General features: G+C 33.5%; 1 protein-coding gene across 1 annotated transcript; it reads right to left on the reverse strand.

Moving 5' to 3' along the window:
• Positions 1–5,474: 5,474 nt before the first annotated feature.
• LOC110371383 (putative inorganic phosphate cotransporter) lies at positions 5,475–22,489 on the reverse strand. The gene is made up of 9 exons (XM_064039028.1): positions 22,342–22,489; positions 15,101–15,147; positions 14,496–14,722; positions 11,152–11,391; positions 10,076–10,282; positions 8,200–8,373; positions 6,964–7,180; positions 6,486–6,724; positions 5,475–5,793 (listed from the first exon to the last, which is right to left on the reverse strand). Exons 2-9 carry the CDS (start codon positions 15,132–15,134, stop codon positions 5,575–5,577), a joined length of 1,557 nt encoding a protein of 518 aa, XP_063895098.1. The 5' UTR covers positions 15,135–15,147; positions 22,342–22,489; the 3' UTR covers positions 5,475–5,574.
• Positions 22,490–23,448: the final 959 nt, after the last annotated feature.

Raw genomic sequence — 23,448 nt, forward strand, 5'->3', positions numbered from 1 at the left:
AAACCTCGTAACATCTCACTATCTGACAGATCGCATGATAACGCGAGATGTTTAAACAGATAAATGAAAAATTGTTAAGATCCAAGATAATTGTATAAACTTCTGTGGAGAGACACTTGAAGGTATCGAATACGTCATACTGAAAATCATCATCATCCACCGAGCCTTTTCCCAACTATGTTGGGGTCGGCTTCCAGTCTAACCGGATTCAGCTGAGTACCAGTGCTTTACAAGAAGCGACTGCCTATCTGACCTCCTCAACCCAGTTACCCGGGCAACCCGATACCCCTTGGTTAGACTGGTGTCAGACTTACTGGCTTCTGACTACCCGTAACGACTGCCAAGGATGTTCAATGACAGCCGTCATACTGAAAATAAAAATAGTTAATTGACGTTCTTTTTTCAAGTACAAGAAATAAATGACGATCTACCGATATGAAAACTGCATTGTATAAAACAGAAGGTATTTTTACTATACCTATCAACGAGTATTTTAATTAGTTTTTTTTTTCATTTGTATTTGACCTACTAATTACTTTTTTGTTATGGACTTTTTTTTTCTCTTTCAAGGTCAGATAATGCTGCCTACTGTCACAAAATACATAGGTACAGAAGTCAATCTACATATAAAGCGCGTTCGAGTCACGCAGACATAGGTGTCTATGTGTGCGTGTTCACAGACGCGCTGTCTCAAAACAACTCAAAACAGTGCGAGCGGGGCTGCCGTTTTCTTGAGATACGCGCGTCACACACAAGGTAGATAAATGTGCACGCGTTTTGATACCTACCTAACCGTAATTTGACTGTAATATTTTTAATTTTAATAACAAAAGAAAAAGTAATAATGGAGTAACAAAAAAAGTCGTATTATATGTAATTGTTCAGTGGACGGTTGTTTTAATACAACAATAAACAGTGAACTGTCGTTTTTTAGCCTGCCGTATTACCTATAGTATGGACCTACTTATTTTCTCATATTTCGATGGTTCTTTTAATAAACGCAGTAGGTAGGTACAGTTAGGTGGGTAGGTAAGCGCCCTGGCGGCCTCTGGCCCAATGCCGTAATAAGTTTTGCTAGTGTCGGCCCAGGCGAACCGCCCAACCTACCCTCAAAGATTATTACTAAGTAGTAGGAGTTGATAATTCATGGCGAGAGTATGTTGTAAGGTAGACGAAATAAAACTCGCAAATCAAGGTTTCTGTAGGTAGAAGCAAGCTTAGATCAGGGACTGTACCAACCCATTACATACAAAAATATTTTTTTCGCAAGTAAAGAGTAATAAGTAAGTATAGTAAGTTCAACTCAGTCGTGCGCGCGGCCCTATGTGTGGGTAACCCTTGTACATATACAGTGACTTTGTGTGCGTGACAAGAGGTACAGTCGGGTACAAATACAGTTATTTAGGGGTTGTATACGGCTGTATAAAGTACAGTTATTACGTAATTTAGTTTATTTATTTATAATGATTCTGTATCGCTACTTGAAAAATCAAATGATGAATTTTCGGATTCGCTACTTTCACCAATGTTAATTATAAATTCTGACTCCATGTCAAAATGTCTATAGTATACTTCTTTTTTCTTTTGTACATGTCGACAAGTATTACCCAACATCCCTTCATCAATTTCACTTAAACGTTCATTTATGAGTTTCATTATTTCCGTCTTATTTTGGTCGACATTATGCGAAGCAATATAATTTTTTTAAAGTCCCCACACATTTTGTTTCCATTATTATACTAAATTATAGGTCTTTTTACATTCTTAGTCCACACATTTATTTATTGTCCGCGTACCCCGAGCTAGAAAATATGTAAGGAGTATTTAATTCATCTTAGATATTTCACTTCATTTATTTCTTAGATACTGTCAATGTCAATTTGAAAAGCCGTATGAGAAAATAATGATAAACTGTAAAATGTAATAATAAAAAGCTTTGAATGTTGTTTCATTTTTTGAAACGCTACCTGACTCCTTAAAACATTTTCTCCGTGAAGAACTAGACATTTTCGTAAACGACTGTACCCATAACAAAAAGCGATGAGAACACGTCATGCTCGGACGACGTCACTGTCACACGAATGAAAGTTGTATATTTACAAGCCGACGCACACATAGGGCCGCGCGCAAATCTGAGTTGAACTATCTATACCTATATATGTATGAATAACAAAATTATAAATTGCGGTTTCTGAAAAAGTTCGGTATCTCGTTCAAACGAATTTCCGTTGAAAGTGTTTATTAACCTCATGTATGCCACATAAACAATGAAATATAAACCAATGTTTATATTTCATTTTTCCTGTTTTATTCTCAACAATAAATCAAATAATTAGATACGAGTACCACTACCACGTTAGTTTTATGCGCATAAAAAGTTGACGACCCTAGCGCGACCGCCGAGTTTAGGCATGAAAAGTGAAGTACATACATGAGATTGACTTCTGTACCTATGTATTTTGTGCTACTGTTGTATTACATACTAACACACAACATGAATTAACCACCTATTTTGCGATTTGTGAGACATTTGTTTATATGAATTATTTTTGTACTATAGTATAGTATAGTTTGATAGCTATGTCAATTAATCGTAAGTTTTTTTTAAGGTGATACCGTTGATCGCAATTTTGCTAGCTAAAGGCTGGGCAGATGACGAATTGTGTAAATGTGTAATTACAGGATTCCTTTGTTCACTAGTCAAGTAGTACTTGAATAGGGATCATCTCAAGTGCAGTGGTCGATAGCATTAAAATTAATATGAAGCGTGTGTTAAAGATCCATCAGCTATCTTTTAATTAAAGCTCATTTTTTCTTTCATAATATCAACAATAATATTTAAATAGATCGGAAACTGACTTCAAGTTATTAAGGAAATGTGGACAAAATAAGTTGTATGAAATACCCAACACGCAATGCAAGCCAGCGCTTGATTGTTCGTTCCTTTCCTCTAATAGTTTGAAACATAGAATCAATGTAGCTTCAATATAATTACTTGAGTGTACTGTTTATTTTCCTATGGGCCTACCAAGGATACTAAAAAAATACAGTTTCCGGTCGTGTGTATCTGAGCTATGTAGGTGATACATTTAAGGTAATGTGATATAGGCAGTTAATTTAAAAGGGAAACAAATACTATTCTCCTTCTAACTTAATATTATATCAGCGATATAATAGGTTATTAACTTTGTATAATTTTAATTGCGTAACAGTACCTAATACATTTGTCATAATGACAAATTGTATATTCTATGGTCAAACAAAATGGAGTGTTAGCACAGTTTATTGTTTCTTTCATAATTTAATGGCCGTGTGATTCAATAAACGTATAACTAAAGAAAATACACTAATAAAATGTAAATATTTTTTATATAAAAATCTGTATGCTACAGTTTAGGTTTCAATGCTTAGCTCATTGTGTCTCTTGTATGTTGGCCTATTTCTATGTGCTCGCAAAATCGGTTTTTCATACGACGACCAGATGTTGTACACACTAGAAGTCACAGGTTCCATTCTGTTTTCAGTGTGTTCTATTTTTCTCCTACAAAAAATCAGTCACCGATTGTCTGTCCTACAAAAAGTATGACGTGGGCTGGACAGGCAGTCTAAGTCAAATATTTGTGTAGGTACATGAACATGGGTGCTTGAATTAGTATGGGTCTTTCTATTGTAATCTTTACATATAGGTATTTACCAAAAAGTACTTATTACGTACATTGTATCAGTTTTATCAGTTGTCTAATCCCCAAAGCTCTTCTTAGTATAGGACTAAATGACGTCATTGGATATCGTAAAGATCAAATGATGCTATCATTGTTTTGATGCAGGTGTTCGTAAAACCTTACCAGCTGTCTTTTCTCCCGATATGGTTAGCGATAACCATGCAGGCACGCTTCAAGCTGTCGAAATGCTATCTATCTTGATATAAGACCTCCTTGGTGGATAAGAATTAAGTGGTAGGTACCTATGGAAAATGTAGATACCCACGGAGGTACCTAAGCTCAGAAACAAAAGCCCATAACTACTTAGGTTGATTAGTTTTTAGTCTTCAGGTACTTACGTAGAAAACACCTAAGGTGTTAGGTACGCCGTTGTATAGTCATCGGCACGAATCTGGAGCGCTGACCTTCACCTGCGCAGACGTAATTTATTGGGTCCCTTTTGTGGTATGAAGTGAAGCGCGGGGGCGGGCTAAAGCGGTGATTGGCCCGCAGCGCATCGCGTCAAAGCCGTCACTCGGGATTGGTTCTTTGCAAATAAATCACTTCTGCGCAGATGAAAGTCAGCGCTCAAGTTTCGTGCCGATAACTATACAAAATGTGCATCAAGTATTTTATAAATAAAACCTCTCAAATTGTAAGGTAGGTATTATTGATTCCCTCGTCTTATTTTGTCGTGTTTTATTCCCTACGCTAAACCTATTTATCAACAACTAGCTGGTGCCCGCGACTTCGTCTGCGCAGGTTTGGTATTTCGAACAATATGTTTACAAATTGTAGCCTATGTGTTATTCTGATGTATAAACTATATTATTGTAAAGTTTCATTGAAATCCATTCAGTAGTTTTTGCGTGAAAGAGTAACAAACATCCATACATCCATACATACAAACTTTCGCGTTTATAATATTAGTAGGATTCTTAGAACTATCCATAAGCCCGTGACATAGGTAAGGATGTTTTTTTCCATTACAGGTGATCTTGGTGATACTTGCTGTGATCCATGTAGATGGCAGATATATAGTTCATACGGATGAAATGATGGAATAAGCTTTAAGGAAGTTAACTCAATAACATAAGCCAGTAGGTATTTAATTTCAATTTTTCTCTTATAATTTGACATATTTTAATAATTAGATAAATGGTCACATTAACAACACAACCTTGATCAATGAATCTATGCGACTGCTAAGTGCTAATCCTAATTATACTGTCACGTGAAAGAATGCACCTACGGGATAAGTAGTATTGTGAAGATTCTATATTGACCACGCAGACGAAGTTGCGGGCAACAGCTAGTATTTTAATAATTATGTATAAAAGAGCGACCCGTTTTGTTATACTTCTATTAGGTACTACTTATAAGTATGTAAAATAACTCTTTATGGAGCATTAATTAACTAAATCACAACTTAAGATTTATTTTTGTAGAGCTTTTATCGATCTTGTTTCAAGCGAGAATGAATGTAACTCTTCTAATTTATATGTACTTTCTAAGTACCTCTGTCATCTGATATGAGATAAGAGTGAAGGAAAGCATCTTAAAGAAACCTGAACCCCAAAAACCTGGTCGCCCATCTAGCATGAGCAAGCTTGGTGATAGTACATTCCTTTTCTATATGATCTGACTAAGGAATATTGTATCTTAAATTGGGACAATAATAATACTGATGAAAGATTAACTGAGTATTCAGATACTGAGCTTACTGCTTTGTAGGCAAAACTGCTTTTTAAAAGGAAATAAAACAACAACGTGTATAAATTAAATAATCTCTTATTCATAAATAACAAAATTAGCCTAATTACAATTATAATACTATTTAATATTTACAGAGCGTTTTAAATTAACAGTCGGTTTATATTTTCTCTTTTTCATTCTTTTCTTTTTTCTCTTCTTCCGAATCTACTGGTCTCGTGGGGAGGTCGCCGTGTTTCCAGTTTGGTGGGTACCCGTGGGCTTTGACATCGTCCCACCATAACTGTTCTCCTTTCGCGAAGAGGATGTATATTACGTTTGTGAAGACTAGAACTCCTAGGCACACCCAGAACGCGACTCGCCATTGTTTCAGTGTGGACTGTAAAAAGAAATAAAATCGAATTAGATTTTATAGAAATATTGGAAAACCATTATCTTAAAATCGCTGTCAAGTTTGTCAAATAATTATTTTTCTGCGTTCTACGACGTACGTCGTTTACTTTATTCTGTTAAAACCATCATTTGCAGATGATTAAGTAATTAATATGAGTGACTGGCGACTGATTATTAAATCCATGATTTATAGATCTGAACTCGATACCTGCTATATCATACCAGATATAATCATTTGTTTATTAACGCCAAAATTTAAACAACAAAAAAAATAAATTGAGTTTGAAAATCATTTATGGACAATTGTTTATCAAAGGTATTAGTCGAAATGTAAACGAGCCTGTTGATATACGACAGTTCATAATAAAATAGGCCTTAATGATTCAATTTGGTTGATATTTTAATTGAAATAAAAATAATATTGACCTAATTCATATTACTGAAATATTTGATATTTGAATCAACCGTCATGAAATGGTAAAGGACTGATATAATTAAAGTCTGACATTATAATCCGACTGAGTTTACCTATCCGTTGATTTGCGATCAGAAATTGAATTTTTACATTAGCTCCTTAGAAATAATGTTAAAGTTCAATCTCTAATTCCGAAACAGTGGATAGATAATTTATAGAAAACCGCAGTGGTAAATAAATTATGTAAAAAACTGTCAACTTACATCAGGCGTCAACAACCCTATAAGGTACGGTGAAATGATTCCCGACACAGCAGCGATTCCGTTAACCATAGCAGTGGTAGTTCCCGCGTAATTAGGAGTGATGTCCAATGGGTTGATCTTCATACCGCTGTAGTACGCCCCCATGAGCGTCATAGCGAAGATGAACCAGAACACGGCGAGTGTGACGTCACAGCCGGAGTATGACGCCATGATTATGCAGACACCGGGCCCAGTTGCCGCTGGAAAGAGGATTTGATAAAATTGCCATTCTATATAATAGATATTCATTTGTTTTCGGGAATAAGTGACATTCGTGTAAAACTCTATTGAATATTCTATCTAATTATTCCACCACTCGGTATGCACTGACCTCTTCCAACGCGTCTCCAATATCTATCTGTACACTATTAGTAGCTTTTCTTTTATCAGTCAAAGAGTTAAAAATACTTTTTACTGCAAAAATAGATGCTTAACTTACCAATAGTAGTATAAATTTTCCTAGCACTCGTAATAGAGTGATATCCTCTCTTCACGCAGAAATCACACAGCAGACCAAAGAAGAAGGACGCAATCCACATAGCTACATAAGGCAAGGCTGATAATATCCCAGTAGCCTTTATGTTGAACTTCAAAACATCTGTCATGTACTTGGGTAAGTCCGTGATCATTGTGAAATAGCCCCAATCGTGTCCAATCTGTAGATAAACATTCACATGTGTCAACTTTTTTGAATTTCCCAACATTCTATTTGGTTCATGGTGAATCGATGTTTTATCGTGAAACTTTTGAGTAATATGGTGATAAGGAAAAATCTGTTCAAATAGACGATAACAGTAAAAAAAGTAGTTGGCACTAGACAAATAGATATTTTTTACATTTCATTTACATTGTCAATGAAGAATTTGTTTTTTACTCGTGTATCTTGTAAGCATTGTAAGTTTACTTTTGCTTGCGGGTTAAACCACACTGAAGGATCAATACAAAAAGTAAGCAATGAACTGCTTCAATACATAAAGCATATACTTTAGAAGATATACAATGAAATGACAAAATATCTTCAATTTAGTCAAAATAAATACCGTAATGTTGAAGCGTTTTAGTTTATAAGTAATTGCTACTAAATTAAAGCTTTGTCAACAAGCCAGAAAATTACAATGCAAAAAGTGTACCTAACTTTTTTGTCCGATAATAATGCTAAATATAGATTGCATCGTAAACCAATTATAATGACTGTTGTTGATGAATGCATTTCAACAATCAATCTTATTATTTTATTCGTGGACCTAAAAGGTAACTTATTTAAATTCTCTTTAGGAATTGAACCATAAGTATTAGAGTTCATTTACTTAATTTAATTTTAAAACCAGATGCAAAAGTTTATAAGGATTGTTTATTAGTCTTTCACACTAAAACTATGAAAGCAATTTTGATGAAACTTGGCGCTAATAATGCTTATGTATCAGTGAAACATAATATGTATATGCTACTTTATATTCATGCAAATAACGTAGCTCCCTCGAGACACTGGACTAAACCGAAAGGAGCCCGGATCGGAAGCCAGTGTCTAATAACTCTATCATGTAAATAATAAAATGCTATGAAATTACTCATCCATCTTTGACTGGTAGAAAACGCCTAAGGCGGTAAGTCCTCCTTTGTACATTGTTTTTTTTTTGTAAAATGTGTGCAAAAAGCATAATAAATAAATACTTACACCAGCAATAATCAATGCCCACAAAGGACCAGATCTGAGCAGAGCCTTCCACGGGATGGGATCCAACTTCTTCGAGTATGTGTGGATGAGAGCATCTACGTTCTGATTGAGGAACTTCTTCTCCGAGTCCGATATGAACGGGTGGGTGTTTGGCGTACTGTAGCAGAGTACCGACTAGAAGAGAAAAGAGGTTAACATTAGTTTATTTTTAGGTAGGTATAATGATTAGGTATATCGATGACTTATTTATTAGGGCAAAAACAAAGCCCAAGTTCACGAACAACATAAACATCAGGTTTCTTATAACGTTCACTTTTCAAAGTTAAAAGTGTGTTTTACGAAAGACGGCCTGGTGAACTTGGGTCTTCACCTACAGTTATTCTTGCCAGTTAAGACTAAACTGGATGAACAAACTTTACCATTTAATAAAAAACTATGATACGTGGTTTAACCGAAACTCTCAAAAACAATCGTAAACCATATCCATAGTTTTCGACAAAAGTTCAAAACTGACCGACACACGCAACGATTTCGCTGTAAAATAAAAGTGTTCAATACTGTAAAATAAAACGCCACCAGATTGGAAACAAATTGGAAACTGAATCGATAAAAAAGATCAGGCCAACTGCAACTCGACAGATATTGTTCGTTGTAATACGATTGTAAACCAATTACGTTGGAAAAGTTAATTTTACTCGATACTATTTGAGATTGGTAATTTATAACATTATTCTTGTCGAAGTTCGGAAATATGAGCGTTATTTTTGTATGATCAACTTTAACTTTAAAATATGCTCTGCACTATGACAGTCTTATATTACAGTTTAGTTAAAGTAACTAACCGCATTTATTTTTTATTTTTGAAAAGGGTCTAAGGTAAGACATACTTTATTTAAGTTATTGACAAGCTTTATCACAATAACATAATTTCATTATATTATATCCGTGTTATTCAAGTTGTTAAGGTTCAAAAACCTTTAATTACCTACTTGATGCGCATAATTCTTTAAGTTAAAAATATGACAATATTATTCTAAAAAAGCATTAAGTACCTATAAATTAAACGTTCATTAAATTTATTTATAGTCCACACATACGTAAGCAGACTCAGTAAAGATGTTCAATTTACTTTTTTATCACGTTGCATCATTAATATTAGCTATAGATATACAAAAGTAAGCAAAAACTTGTTACTTTAGCACTTCAATGAGTCCTCTTATAGATTTTACGTCTAAGGTCCGTCACCTTTGCACGTGATTGAAGATGTGCAATACCACTTATAATTGTATTTATTTTAACCTCAGTGAATAGGCAAATGAAAAACTTTATGGGACTGCAAAATTCCCCCGAAGTAAGTACCCATAGAGGATAATCACGTATGATCAACTATTATTCTATTTATATGTTTATGATATGACCGTTAAGAATCGATGCCATAAAAACGATTGCAATAGAAAAACAACTATCGTTAATTTAAAGACAGGTACTTATCAGCTGTCTACACTAGCAGTATTCTTGTTGTGAGAATGATGCTCATTAAGGCTTTAGGTATATCAGCTTAAACCCGCAGCAAAAATCAGAATAAGTCTAAAGTTCCGAAACCGTTTGTTGTAGAATAGGATAGCGCTATTTCTAGGATGGTAAACTTTGAACTCTTTTGCTCTATTATGGATTGGACATTTGTATCGTGTGAATATATAGTACTATAATATACCTACATGAAACTAAAACATAAATATAGCTTATCTCATATCTGTCAAGGATTCAGTTTCTTGTTCTGCCATATCATTTGCCAATCTTTCATTTACTAAATCATCCACATAGCCCATAATCTGTTACGTAGTGGTGAATTTTTTTTTTTTTTAAATTAACTTACCCATAACAAAAACCACAATAATCCAAGTCCTCCGAACATATAGAAGACATTCTCCCAGCTGCCGTTATGCATGATCAGGCCAGAGAAGTATGAACCAGCGATGTTGCCTATCTGTGCTCCTCCGAACACGATGGCACCGAATCTTGCTCTCTCAGCTTTGGGAGCCCATTTGGATAACATGGCCATGAGGGCTGGCATTGTTGGACCCTGTGGATAAAAAAAGTAGAATAACAAAAAAATATGGTATTGTTTTGACTTGACTTAACAATTACTACCTGAAATTAAAGAAAATCATGCCCTGTCAAACTATTTACTTAGTATAGAAAAGATTTTTATAAAATCTTATATCATAAATTAATTCCAGTAGGGCCATTTATGTTGATAGCAATCTTTATAAAATGACATAAATGCCACGTGTACTACACATTAATAACTAAATTAAGAGTCATTTCAATAGTTATTACAGTATATTAATTAATACATGATTGCTATAAATGTAATCGTTTTATTACAAGTACCTGTCCGAGGGACTTACATGCTTATGTAGGTACTTAGACCGATGTTAGTACATAATTATGGGCTAAACATCCGTGTATGCTTAAACCTCTTGAAAATAGTTATAACTTCAAGAGTAAATATTGACACGATGAAACAAGAACCAACGCTAGAGGATATCTGATGTATGTAGATACAAATATTCTTATAATCTTAAACTTATTTTTATTGCCTGTTTTTCAGTAACCTGAAGTCTAGGTTCGTAACCGTTTGTTGACAGTGGGCTTTTTCTTTGTGTCATCATAGTTAAACAGTGCTACTGAAATGATAATATCGTTATAAAGATATCATTTATGGCAGGGTTAAGAGCGAGGTCACACGATATGTTTACAGTCTGGTGTAGCTACCGCAGTGCATCACATCTTCCCGACTCATCTTGCAGGTCAAAAAGGTGTCTCGCTGGCGGCTAGCGGTGCGATTCCGCACCACGGTAAACAAAGTAGGATAAAGGAATTCTGCGGCATCGCACTTATATAACACGAAACCCGCTCTTATATAACACGAAAATAAATGAGACTCACCTCTCCAAATCCTTCAATAACTCTTAAAATAAACAGCGCAGTAGCTCCTCCCATTTTCACAGTAATTGGCGTGATGAAAGTGCAAATGGCAGTGGATAGGAGACCGCCTCCAAGCACCCATTTGCCGCCAAACCTTTCGGCTAACATTCCTCCAGGGATGTGAGTTAGTACGTAGCCGTAGTAGAAAGACCCCAAAAGCAGACCTTGGGTTGCCTCGCTCCATTCAAAAAGCATGACATCCTGTAGAAATAATAGTATGTTATAGAAATGCTATTATCGTAATAGTGAAAGATTATGAAATAGTTGTTTCAAGTGTTATTTATCAGGAAGGTTTATTTTATCATTGGTCTCTTCAGGAAATTAGGACGTTACGTAAGTACATTGAAAGTCATATTTTAGGTAACACTATATTGATGGCTTAAAGTTAAAATTTCTAAGCAAGGATTACTTCGATCACACTTATAAGAGATATAGATTGTAGACTAAGGCGTACCTAAGACAAAGAAAACTTTCACACACACAACGAAATTATGATCTATGTCGTTTACTAGGGTATATTTTTTGGCGAATCAACGACTAAAACTTTCATTATAATTTGTAGCTGAACAGGTCAAGCCCGAAATAGACGTGAGTGAACCCATAAAGCGTACATTCCCCAAAAATCGTAATTTTAATGAAGGCAAGCCCACATTTTAGTAAAGCTAAACCATAGATTAGATTGTACTATTTTGTAAAAAAACACACTTCATGACAGTTGAGGATAATGATGACAGTTAGATTAACTTAGTCAACCAACTTATTAGTCAACCTTACAGTTGTTTTTAAGTAGGCTAGGTCCCCCATGTATTTTTATTATTTAATATTCCTTCCTTCTTTAATATAACAATCAACCATACCGAAATCGTATTCATAAGAATCAGATTTAACGATTAAGTTCATTAATTAATCGTAGATAAAAGTTAAGACAATTTATTAAGGCAATAACTTTAATATTGTTTTAATTTACTCGTATATGCAGAAATCTTAAAACACCTACGTAACTCATAGGTTTAAGTTCGTTTTTCACGATATGGCGTGAAAAACGAACTTAAACCTGTATAGACTTTCCGCAAATTCCATTATGCATTTTAACTCATACTTGAAGAGTAACATCAAAAACAAAACACGCATTTTCCTGTACAAATTGTTCTAGAAAATCTATATCGTAACTGTGCGGTTAAAATACAAAGAGCAATGAACTCATCTTTAACCTCTAACCAGCACGCGACATGAATATTATACGCGTATTTTGACAAACGGTAATAGGAAACTCTTTAGCAATTCGTTTCCTCATTGAAAAGGTAAAAATCAATAAATATGTGGTTGAAATTCGATAAATGATTTACGTGAGCAAAATATTGTGATTCGTACCTTTTCGGAGGAAAAAGGGTTCATAAGTGTTTTGTTTGGTGTTTATTAAATAAGAATCATGTTCTGGAGAAGGTCATTAGCTTAAACGATGAATAGAATGGACTTAAAAATATATCTAGGGGGAGAGGAAGACCAAAGAATATATGGATGGGCTGTGTGAGCGACAATATACCTATTTAACTGGAAAGAATATGATGCTACGAATTTGGGTTAAAGGGAAAGGTGTATGAGAGTGAAAAGATTTTCAAATTATTATGATGCTACATTTTAAATGAGAATTTACAATTAATTGTAAATGAATTACAATGCAAAAATGTCTAGTTACTCCGTAAAATTCCAAACGTTCCGAGATGTACCTACAAATCGTAAACAACATAAGTATACATAAGAAAATAATCTCAGGAAGATAGCAGTAATATCATTTATCTACTACTTCTACCACCTAAGGATATTATCAACTGTCAGTTTGCTCAGTGTCTAGATAAATATCATTACTTTAGGTATAAAACTGTGGTACTGAGTTTCAAGACATTTTACGTAGATTAATCCTTTTTTCCTCTTGATAGCTTTCCATCATCAGGGATCACCACAAAATGGTGTGATGATGTTGGCCCATTTATCAGGACTGGCCACAAACAAAAAGCGAACGATAAAGATAGGCTATGTGGGAGGCCTTTGCCCAGCTGTAGGACAGTATAGGTTGAATAAAGAAAATCTCATTTTACTTTCCAGGTTTGCAGTTTGAAATCTGTTCCCAAACTACTAAATAAAGGCTTAAACAATAACAAAATAAACGTCCAACAGATTTCAACGCTTCCTCATTGTTCGATTTGTTGCAAAAAACTACTTTCGTCTGTTTGTTAGAAAAAAGGCGATCGAACAAAAAAGTTGTGCAAATTGAATTTTAATGCACTGTTAACTCAGCTTTTTATGTTTAAATGAATGCTGTATTTTTGCTCAATAAATTAAATGAGTTTCATATTGACGATAACAATATGATAATGACGAAAGTTTATTTTTAAAGTTTCTATTATATCTTCATTTACGAAATGTTTTGTAACTTACAATTTCATAGCGTGAAGGAGTTTGGATCCATCACCTAAACTTTGTCTTGGATTTTCATTTTTTTTATGAGAGTTCATAACATACATATATTATGCTGCATATTGATAGTATGTGCATATTAGTACATACTATTATAGCAAAATCAGTTCAATAATAAGGCCTTTTGTTTAGTAGGTCGAAAGAACTGTCTCAAATGTGCAGACAAAAATTTTGGCTCGAAAATGTAGGTATTCTAATGTGCCACAATTAAATAATAATAAAGTAAGAATAAATTAAAGCAAATAAATAATGACATCCTCGTGTTACTATTTTTTTTTTCAATATTCACGTTGTTCACAGGTGCTAGTTTTAAGTGAGAATAACATTTGAATAAATTAGCAATTAATTATTATTTAATTTCTTTCCAATCATTATATAATACCGTTAATCAAATTAGATAAGAATCCGTATCATCAGCAAGCATAATAATACCTACTGTCTTTAAAATATTCAGTTATCCTAATAAATGTTAAAAACCTACTAATTTTAAAAATCCGGCTATGCACGTTGTATCGGCACGTGTATGTATTTAGACTAGTTTTGTTGCGGATATCTCAAGAAATAATAAATACAATTCAATCAAAATGAACATAAAATTAAGATAATGTCGTAAATCATGGTTGAAATAAGGAAAAGGAGTCATTTAACAATAAAAAAAATCACATACCTATACTAAAGGTTTTAGTCGTTTTTATGTCCATGATTTACCATTCATCTTTCTAATAAAATATTTGTAGGTAGGTACACACAAGAAACACTCACATAGCTTACTTAGAATAAAACAATCACAAACAAAAGAATAAAAATAAAAAGTATCAATTTCTACTCACATCTTCAGCTCTCGTAGTATAAAAACTCCTAACATCTGTAGAGTTTGACTCGATTCCTGATCGGTCTTTACATACTAGAGGATCATAATTATCTTCTGTGGAGACAGACTGTGCTTTCTTCACCATCTGAGTAATGGCCAGGTTCAAGCATACCCGCATAGTATACGCATTGGCCACGGCCAATAAGGCCATAATCGCCAAGACATACCTCTGCGGTATTATGAACACTGAAAAATATTAAAAAGGATTCATTAATCAGTGACAAATGGTGATAACTGTCAGTGCTAACGTATCCTCGGGTAATTTAATGACAAAAGCATAACTTGTTCTATTTTTGAATGGCCACAACAATTGAACGTAAATATGAAAAAGTTATTTGCAGTAAAAATAAATGACAAGATATTAACTTAAATTAAACTGTTTTTAAAAACAAAGACAATTACCAGTTAGAGATAATTATGTAACAAATAAACACATACATACACATTTTTACATAGATAAGCACCTAAAAGTTACTATTTCAAGAAGTATTAGATAATCACCAAAACAATAAATCACAAAAAATAACCAAACTCTTTTTAGTAAAAAATAAATAAACTACTCACATTTTGACAACGCCAATCGCCACCCCGTCAACATTTTGCAGTATTACCTTTAACAAACAAAACTTGAATTTATTACACCATTAGGTCTCATTCACCGCACTGTTTATAGTTCATTCGCGAGACTGGCCGTCGGGAGGCGACTATATTACTCGACGGCTAATCAGGAAAAAGTATGGCGGAGCCTGGGCACAGAGTTTTCATTGCCTGACGTTACCGGATTATGGTGACAAGGTCACTCGACTTCGATCTTAATTGGCAGGTACGGATCGGAACTCTTTCGTTTGATACTGCACTTAATTTTTAAAGTAGAGCAATTTTGGTATCGTCTTTTTTTTGTTCTAAATTCGAAATTGGTAAAAAAAATGTAGATTGCATTTTGTTTTTGTTATTATTTTGACTTTAATTTATTTTACATTTAGTCAGAGGTAGCTAATAAAGTGTCTAAATTATTTGAATTTCTAATCAAATGTGTTTTTGAACCGGGAAGAATTCGTATTTTTTTTCCGACAAACGTCAACACTAAAAGGAAATAACAATACTTATGTTGTGGGAAAATGCGTCTTAGCACCAACCTGTTATTCATTCATAACAAGGAATATAATACAATTTTGAGTATGGCCGGTTTCGGAGCGCCTTTTGTGCTAGCGATCGTGTTAATTTTACCTTAAAAATTTGATTAAAAAAACACCACAAAGACGCTTGTAAACCGAAAATAAGTGAATATTCTTGGTTCCTATATAATCACTCTATTTCAAAGATGAAGTACGTACATTTTTAGATTTGAAATATCACGGACTGGTTGTACCTAATATCCTATTATTGATCCTATCAAGTAAAATTTAAGGCCACGACCCTCATAATTAAGGAAACAAGAAACCTAGGAAGTCGAGGAGTCACGCAACGATATAACTTGACCAATGAAAACTTTCAGAGGCGAAAAAAATAATTGAATGAGTTAAAGAAATGCTCCGTGAACCAGATCGACTCATCGCGATCGCTTCAATTCGGTTTGATAATGTTTTGCTCTGCAGTCGTCTGATAAGTCTTAAGGTTGTAGGTAAGCATTAAGCCTAAGTGAGGTGAATTAAATGGGACAGCAGCAAAAATATTTAGCCCATATTTTGAGAATTTAGCTTTATATTTAAATGATTTTGATTTAGAGATTTTTTACTGACTTAAAAAGGAGGTTCACCTGTGTGTTTATGTGTATGTTTGTGCGCTATTAACTCACGTTAGTCTAAAGCGATTTTAATTCGGTTTTTGGCATAGTATTTGTCACACTTGCGTGAAGGTTTTTCATAGTATTACCTCAGTCGGTGTTATTTAGGTATTTTTAAACACTGTTAGGATACGTAGGTACCTATAATAAAAGATTTAGTGTTCATATAAGTAACGCCCAATTCCTTTCTTAGAACTAGCAAAATATGGGTATGGTTTGTTAAAATATTTTGTACAACTTATATCACCGATAAACAGATAAGTACAGTTCATAGAATATGAACTAGTTCATAAACATAGGTTTGTTTTGTTTACAATCAGCCGTGCCTTGTACAGTCGTAACACGTGTTGCGAGTTTACTTAATACTCTTTATCAATGGAATTAGTAATGTTAAGTAGTAATAAAACATAACAATGACATGCCAAGTATATTGCACAATATTGTGTGATTTTTAAAACTGCATATATGGGTCTTTCACTTTGGTGTTTCGAAAAAAAAGTCGTGGTGGCCTAGTGGGCAAAGAACCAACCTCTCGAGTATGAGGGCGCGGGTTCGGTTCCTGGTCAGGCAAGTACCAATGCAACTTTTCTAAGTTTGTATGTACTTTCTAAGTATATCTTAGACACTAATGACTGTGTTTCGGATGGCACGATAAACTGTACGTCCCAGCTGTCATTTGAAGTTCTTTGGCAGTCGTTACGGATAGTCAGCCGCCAGTAAGTCTGACAACCAGTCTTACCTAGGTAACTAAGTTGAGGAGATCAGATAGGCAGTCGCTCCTTTTAAACACTGGTACTCAGCTGCATCCAGTTAGACTGGAAGCCGACCCCAACATGGTTGGGAAAAAAGGCTCGGGAGATGATGCCTTACTTTAATTTATTAGTAAGTAAGAATATTTGACTCTATGTTTTTTCTATATACGCAACATCAAAACAGAAAAAAAAGTGTGATGCAAAGTTTGTAAAAATTGCAATATGCGTCTTATATGAAGAGAATAACCATTTGTCCAAGGTTAGCCAACAAGTTTATAAATTAATTAAATCACACAAAATTATCGCTTCGTTGACACCTGGTTGTTTCCGTTTACATTATTTCGATAAAAAAGAAAAAAGAGTAAATATTTAAATAAATATTTAATCAGGTCCGGTTCGTTGTTGGTATATTCTTCTTCTCACTTATATCTTCATATAAGTGATAAATACATGCTATGCTAAAAAACAAACATTTTGGACTGGCCGATTGCAGTAAAAAGAGTTAATAGACCACTAAAATCTATTCGTTGTATGTATTTGTTTTTTGAACTATTTACAAGAAGAAGACGGTATTGCGGATTTTGGTTGCACGTTTCTTCAAATGTACGAATTCTATATTTTTTACCTATAAGCATTTTTTCATTTCAATAAATTACTGTAAACAACAAAACCAAAGAATTTCATTTCCAATCCTTGCTTGCTTTCGACTAGGAACACCATAATTTATTTAAAAAAAAAAACAAATCGTTATGTTTTTTATTTAAGAAATTAGTTAACTACTGTGTGTAACTGGATAGTTTATGTTTTATTTAAAAAGTTGAATGATTAAAAATTCAATAAAACATTGATGACAAACAAGAAACAGTCTTGAAGTGACCAACTACTCTGCGTTGCATACGTATTACTGTGTGTGCAATCTTATTACAATAAAACCTATAAGAAGGTATAATAACAACGTAATTCCCGTGACAATCTGCAGTTCAATGGCTTGTTCTGCTATTTAAGATTAATTTTGTACATTCGTTCTTTTCAACGGTATCACGAGCGTACTGAAAACCCACATCCCGTAATGGAAGTTTAAAGCCGTATATGGCAATCTAACTAACTTCTATTTTTTGAGAAATATTATCAAATGACCTCTCCCGTTGTGGGTGTTGAGTGAGGGGGTGTCAGACTCTTACTGACGACTACTGACTAAAACCCACCATGTTCCTTGTTAAGCCTTTTATGTACCAGGACCTCTACTCTTCCTAACAAACCCGAAGTCAAGGAACAATCCTACCTAACCTCTTACGTTTCATTAAAACCTAGTATATTTAGACAAGATACTGTGATGGTAATCGAATTTGGTACAAACTATAAAAGAGTCAGCACGTGTGAAATAAAACAACGGCAAAACTAATAGATAAACATAAAATAGTTCATTACAGAAACAATGTAAATGTTGCATCCTGAAAAACTATGTTTCAACATTATTGTCTGGTTACTGTAGCAGAATTAGAGATTTATTTGAGTTTCAGCACGTGCATCTGTATCTCTTATAGTTTTCTAAGTTATGATTTTAAGTGCTTGACACCATCGCTCATAATTCCATACACACGGATAAATTCAAATTAAAAAGGAAACTTGAGGAAATACCATTTAACATGTAGGTATAACATTTATAGTACCTAAAGAAAAATACGTACGTAACAAAGTACCTACATAAATCGAAAATGAATTCTATTTAAATAAAATACTAGCTGGAACCACAGAACAATTTCCATAAAACAAAGTATCTATTTCAATTATGTCGTGCACTTCTAATGCTAATTGCAATTTGCACTATTTTCTGTAACAGCACAATATAAAGGTGTATTTCAAACAATCCCCGAGAGCGTTTTGTGCTTGATAACATATTGCTAGGATCGGATTTCCCTAAGGGTGCAAGTCTGTTACACGATGCTTTTCGTGACAAAGATAAACTCGGGTCTTGAATGTATTTGATGTGCAGTGATGTTTTGTCTTAGGTAACGATCTACAAAATGTTATGTTAACGTATGTTACTGTATCTATTTATTACATACTATAGGAATATCTTTATTTACGGGTAGTCAGAAGCCAGTAAGTCTGACACCAGTCTAACCGGTATCTAAGGGGTATCGGGTTGCCCGGGTAACTGGGTTGAGGAGGTCAGATAGGCAGTCGCTTCTTGTAAAGCACTGATACTCAGCTGAATCCGGTTAGACTGGAAGCCGACACCCAACATGATTGGGAAAAGGCTCGGAGGAGGAATATCTTTATAAATAAAAATGAATTGTTGTTCGTTAGTCTGATTAAAACTCATGAACGACTAGGCCGATTGAGCTGATTTTGGTTTTAAAATGTTTGTAGAGGTCCAGGGAAGGTTTGAACGATATGGATCAGCTAGTTATGAATAAATATCAGTTTAATGTCTTACTAGCTAACTGTAAACCAACATTTTATATTTGATTAGGTATACCTACTGCTGTGAAACGTAACTTAAGTATATTAGTAGATTTTAATAACGTTTACTCTGTCGTAAGAACCGTTGCAAAAGGTTTATTACTTCAAGCATTTTACAACGTGTTTGAATCGTTCGAGTTTTAAAATGTAGCATTTTAGTAAGTATAACAAAATACTCGTAAAAATGTCTGGCCATAAATTATGAGAGTATAATTTGTCAAAGACTACAGAATAACAATTGACTATAACGTGACCAATTTTTATGTAAATAAGGACATTAGACATACTGCTGTTTATTTAGCCATTACCATTACTAGAGTACTCCAAATAAACTAAACAAGAAGTTATTGGAGGCTACACTTCAAGAGTGCTATTTTTAATTTCGTGGTTTTAATTCAAATAAAATTGAAGGCTGTTGCAAGTTGCAAGTTTGAAGATGACAATGTCATCAATTAAGTATAAAATTTATATTTCTGGTTTTGCTTTTATAACCCTAATTTAATATTTATCATTAAACAACATTGCATATTTATTTCTACCATTCATAGACGAATTACAATAATATTTGACTCAACTAACCATACAAATGTTATGTATGACGACTACGCTCAAAATGTGTGCACACAAACATACATATGTTCTATTCATAAAATGACTTGTTAAACAGCTCAAATAAATACTCTGAGAACATCAATCAACAATTCATGTTAAACATGGAAAACTACAAAAAAAGGACCGATGTTTTCCGCCTCGAAGCCTCGGGCCTCAGAGCAAACTGCAAACTTTTGGTCGGCCGATAGTTTGTTTGGGCTCACAAATCAGCATGAAGATGAATGGTAGCACGCGTATCACAAAGATCAGGTATTTAGCCGATTTAAGACGGGTTGGAAGCTTTGATTGGAATCAGGATACTCCTTAAACAAAAAAATTGCCATCCACCGGGTCAACTGTCGGCCCACTATTTACTCGGCAGTATGCAGATACTCTTAGGGCTGATTTTTCAATCATCAGTTAACTTCTATTTGAGGAATAAATATGGCGGTTTGACATATTTTCCATACAAAATCTGTCAAAACGTCAAACATATTCCTCAGATAAAAGTTATCTACTGATTGAAAAATCAGCCCCTACTCAAATAAGGTGAACAGTAATTTATTTAGGTCCTATTGATACGCGAACGAGTAAAAAATGTTATACAAATGTGTGTTTGCAGAGTACTCTAAAGTGGGTTTCTAGTCCTTTTGGCAAGGTCAGCTGAAATGACATAAGCAATTCCCGATATAAACATTTCGGTGTTATTTTCGAACTAAAGTTAAATAAAGATTGACACGCTGTTTTAGGAATTTAAATTTAAAATAATTAGATTTACTTCTAAACTATATTATAATAAAGATGTATTTTTTGTCTGCTTGCTTGTACCCTAAAGGCTCCAAAACTACTGAACCGATTCGAAAAATCGGATCTTTCACTGTTGGATAGCTACACTTTTCCCGAGTGACATACGATATATTTTATCCTGGTACAGGCAGTAGTTCCCTAGGGCCGCGGGAAAACAGCTAGTAAGAAAGAAATTGCAAAGTATGTATTTAAAAAAATACTTAACCTCTTTGAAACACACACTTTATTTGAGAAAATAAAATACTTTTATTTCAAAGGCTTCAAATATTACATTGAAGTGATCACCATGACATTGACACCTATCAGTAGATTCAGTTCAAAACCGTGAGATAGTGTGCTAGTATGCTCATCAGTCATTTGTTTGATTTGATAAACAGAAAACATTATCCTCAGTTCAAAAGTAAATATCTCGATGAGATTTGGGAAGGCCAAAAACAGTACATAAGGAAGTCATAGACATATACATAGTTAGACAATTCTCTTAATGTGTCAATAAATATGTTTCCGGAGAGAATATAGACTATGTTTTAGTTATAAACTTATCTTAATAAATAATGAAATGTATATATATAGTTATAGAAAAAAAAACAGGAAAAAAAACTGCGAGCAGGAAGGATAAAAAAAGATAATAATTGTTGATGTGATAGAGAGGAAACTTAGGAAAACCTAACCGAAAATCTTTATAAAGAGATTTTTTTTACAAGAATAAGAAGCACATTTATACATACACAATTTGCTATCACAGTCGCAATCAATATTTAATTAATGATTAGTTAAAATTTGCATTAAATAAATATTTTTCTCAAATATTTACTTAAGAAATATCAAGCATGTGTCTTATCATTTCCTTGAATTTTCAATGCTAGGCCTGATTTATGTTTGTAAATAGTATAAACCTTTAGAAATACATAAAAGAATGTAATAATATTTTTATAGGGAAGGAAATAGGAACTAGTTTTAAAAGAATGTTCATCAGAAAGTATGTGCCTTCAATAACAGAGGTTCGTATCAAATACATAATATACCTAACATAATACCATTGTTACTAATTAAAAAAAAGGTCAGAAACAATGAACTGTGTGTGCAGAGAGAGTTTATAAACTCCTTCACGTTTATTCATTATAGGCACGTCAAATCGTAATTTACGGCGATTACTATAACCAGTTTTAATTAAAATTAATCTGAAAAAATATGGATATAATTCGATTCTTCAACGTCATTTGAACACCAGGTTTAAAAAAAAAACATTAATTTCAGCACTTGATAACAGATTTATAGCTATATTTTAAAGAAAAACTTAAAATAATTAAAAACACTATTTTTCCAGAAATATTTATTTTTGGAATAACCGTCTCCTATTTTTATTGATTACCGCAAATATTAAATAAAAATAAAATTACACTTACTTGTAACTTATTTAAATTTAAAATTCGAACACGTTCCTTTACTCCATGAGCGGGTGTAACGTGTACCGTTTGAACGAGCAAATAATACTGGCACGTATGCTCAAGCGAGGCATTATAATAATTCGAATGGAACTAAGACAAGGCGCTATCAATATGATTGACGCTATCTTTTGTTATGCTACCTTTATGCATCCAAACTTTACGTATTCTAGGAATAATCCAAAACAATACCTAGCGTGTTTTTTTGGGTATTTGAATAGGGTCTCGAAAATTGGTGGTTATTGTTGTTTCCTAAAATAAAAATATTTTCGGACCCGAAAAAACATGAATCACGATAATTAATTTGGTATCTAATACCGAATTATCGAAATAAATAAAAATATTTTCCCAGGTTTCGTCAAGTGATTTAAATTATGAGCAATTGCCATCTGCCATGATTTTAATAAATGATATCAAGCAAAAAAAAACACTTCGATGATTTTGTTGTACTTTTAGCTACAATATTATGATTGTTGTTAGTTCGATCCTGCTGTGTATTTCGAAAGCGTGTAATTTGGTTCGAAGTGGAATTTCTGAAGGCAGTTTGAAATAGTCATATACTCTTCCTCCATTATTTATGTATAGAATATTTAATGCCTCTGATTATCTTAGACAGGCGGGGAAATGTATGAAAAATATTAATGAATACTTTCCACAATCAAACCATGTGGTAAATATTTGAATTGGCAAGAATAAAGACGCTGTTTTGTTTTCCGTACTCTGGAAAAAACCTTCATCTCTTTGATAGAATACTTGGAAATATTATAAGTATTGTACTACATTCTGTGTTTATTTATACTTGAAAATATGAAAGAAAGTAATACTCAAAATACATACAAACGTATATAAATGTTTACAAGGCACCTGAGTAACTGAAACAGTGTATATATCTCCTTATGAAGGAGCTAGTTCTAAGAAAAGTTATATTTTCTTTGATCAAGAGTTCATTGGAATTATCTCAGCTTACGTTATTAAGTAAATGGACTATGAATAGCCATGTTTGTAAGTTATTCCGTGTTTGCAAAAAGAAAGATCACACTTAAGCATAGTGTAAAATGTTTCTTATTA

This window comes from Helicoverpa armigera, chromosome 2 (assembly GCF_030705265.1).
Source record: "Helicoverpa armigera isolate CAAS_96S chromosome 2, ASM3070526v1, whole genome shotgun sequence".
In the NCBI taxonomy this organism is placed as follows: Eukaryota; Metazoa; Arthropoda; class Insecta; order Lepidoptera; family Noctuidae; genus Helicoverpa; species Helicoverpa armigera.

Coding starts and splice junctions, on each gene's coding strand:
- LOC110371383 (XM_064039028.1), bottom strand. CDS start 15,134: ATGTTGACGGGGTGGCGATTGGCGTTGTCAAAAT. Junction 11,392..14,495: donor ATACTACGAGAGCTGAAGAT/GTGAGTAGAAAT, acceptor TTATTTCTACAG/GATGTCATGCTTTTTGAATG. Junction 10,283..11,151: donor TTATTGAAGGATTTGGAGAG/GTGAGTCTCATT, acceptor TTTTATCCACAG/GGTCCAACAATGCCAGCCCT.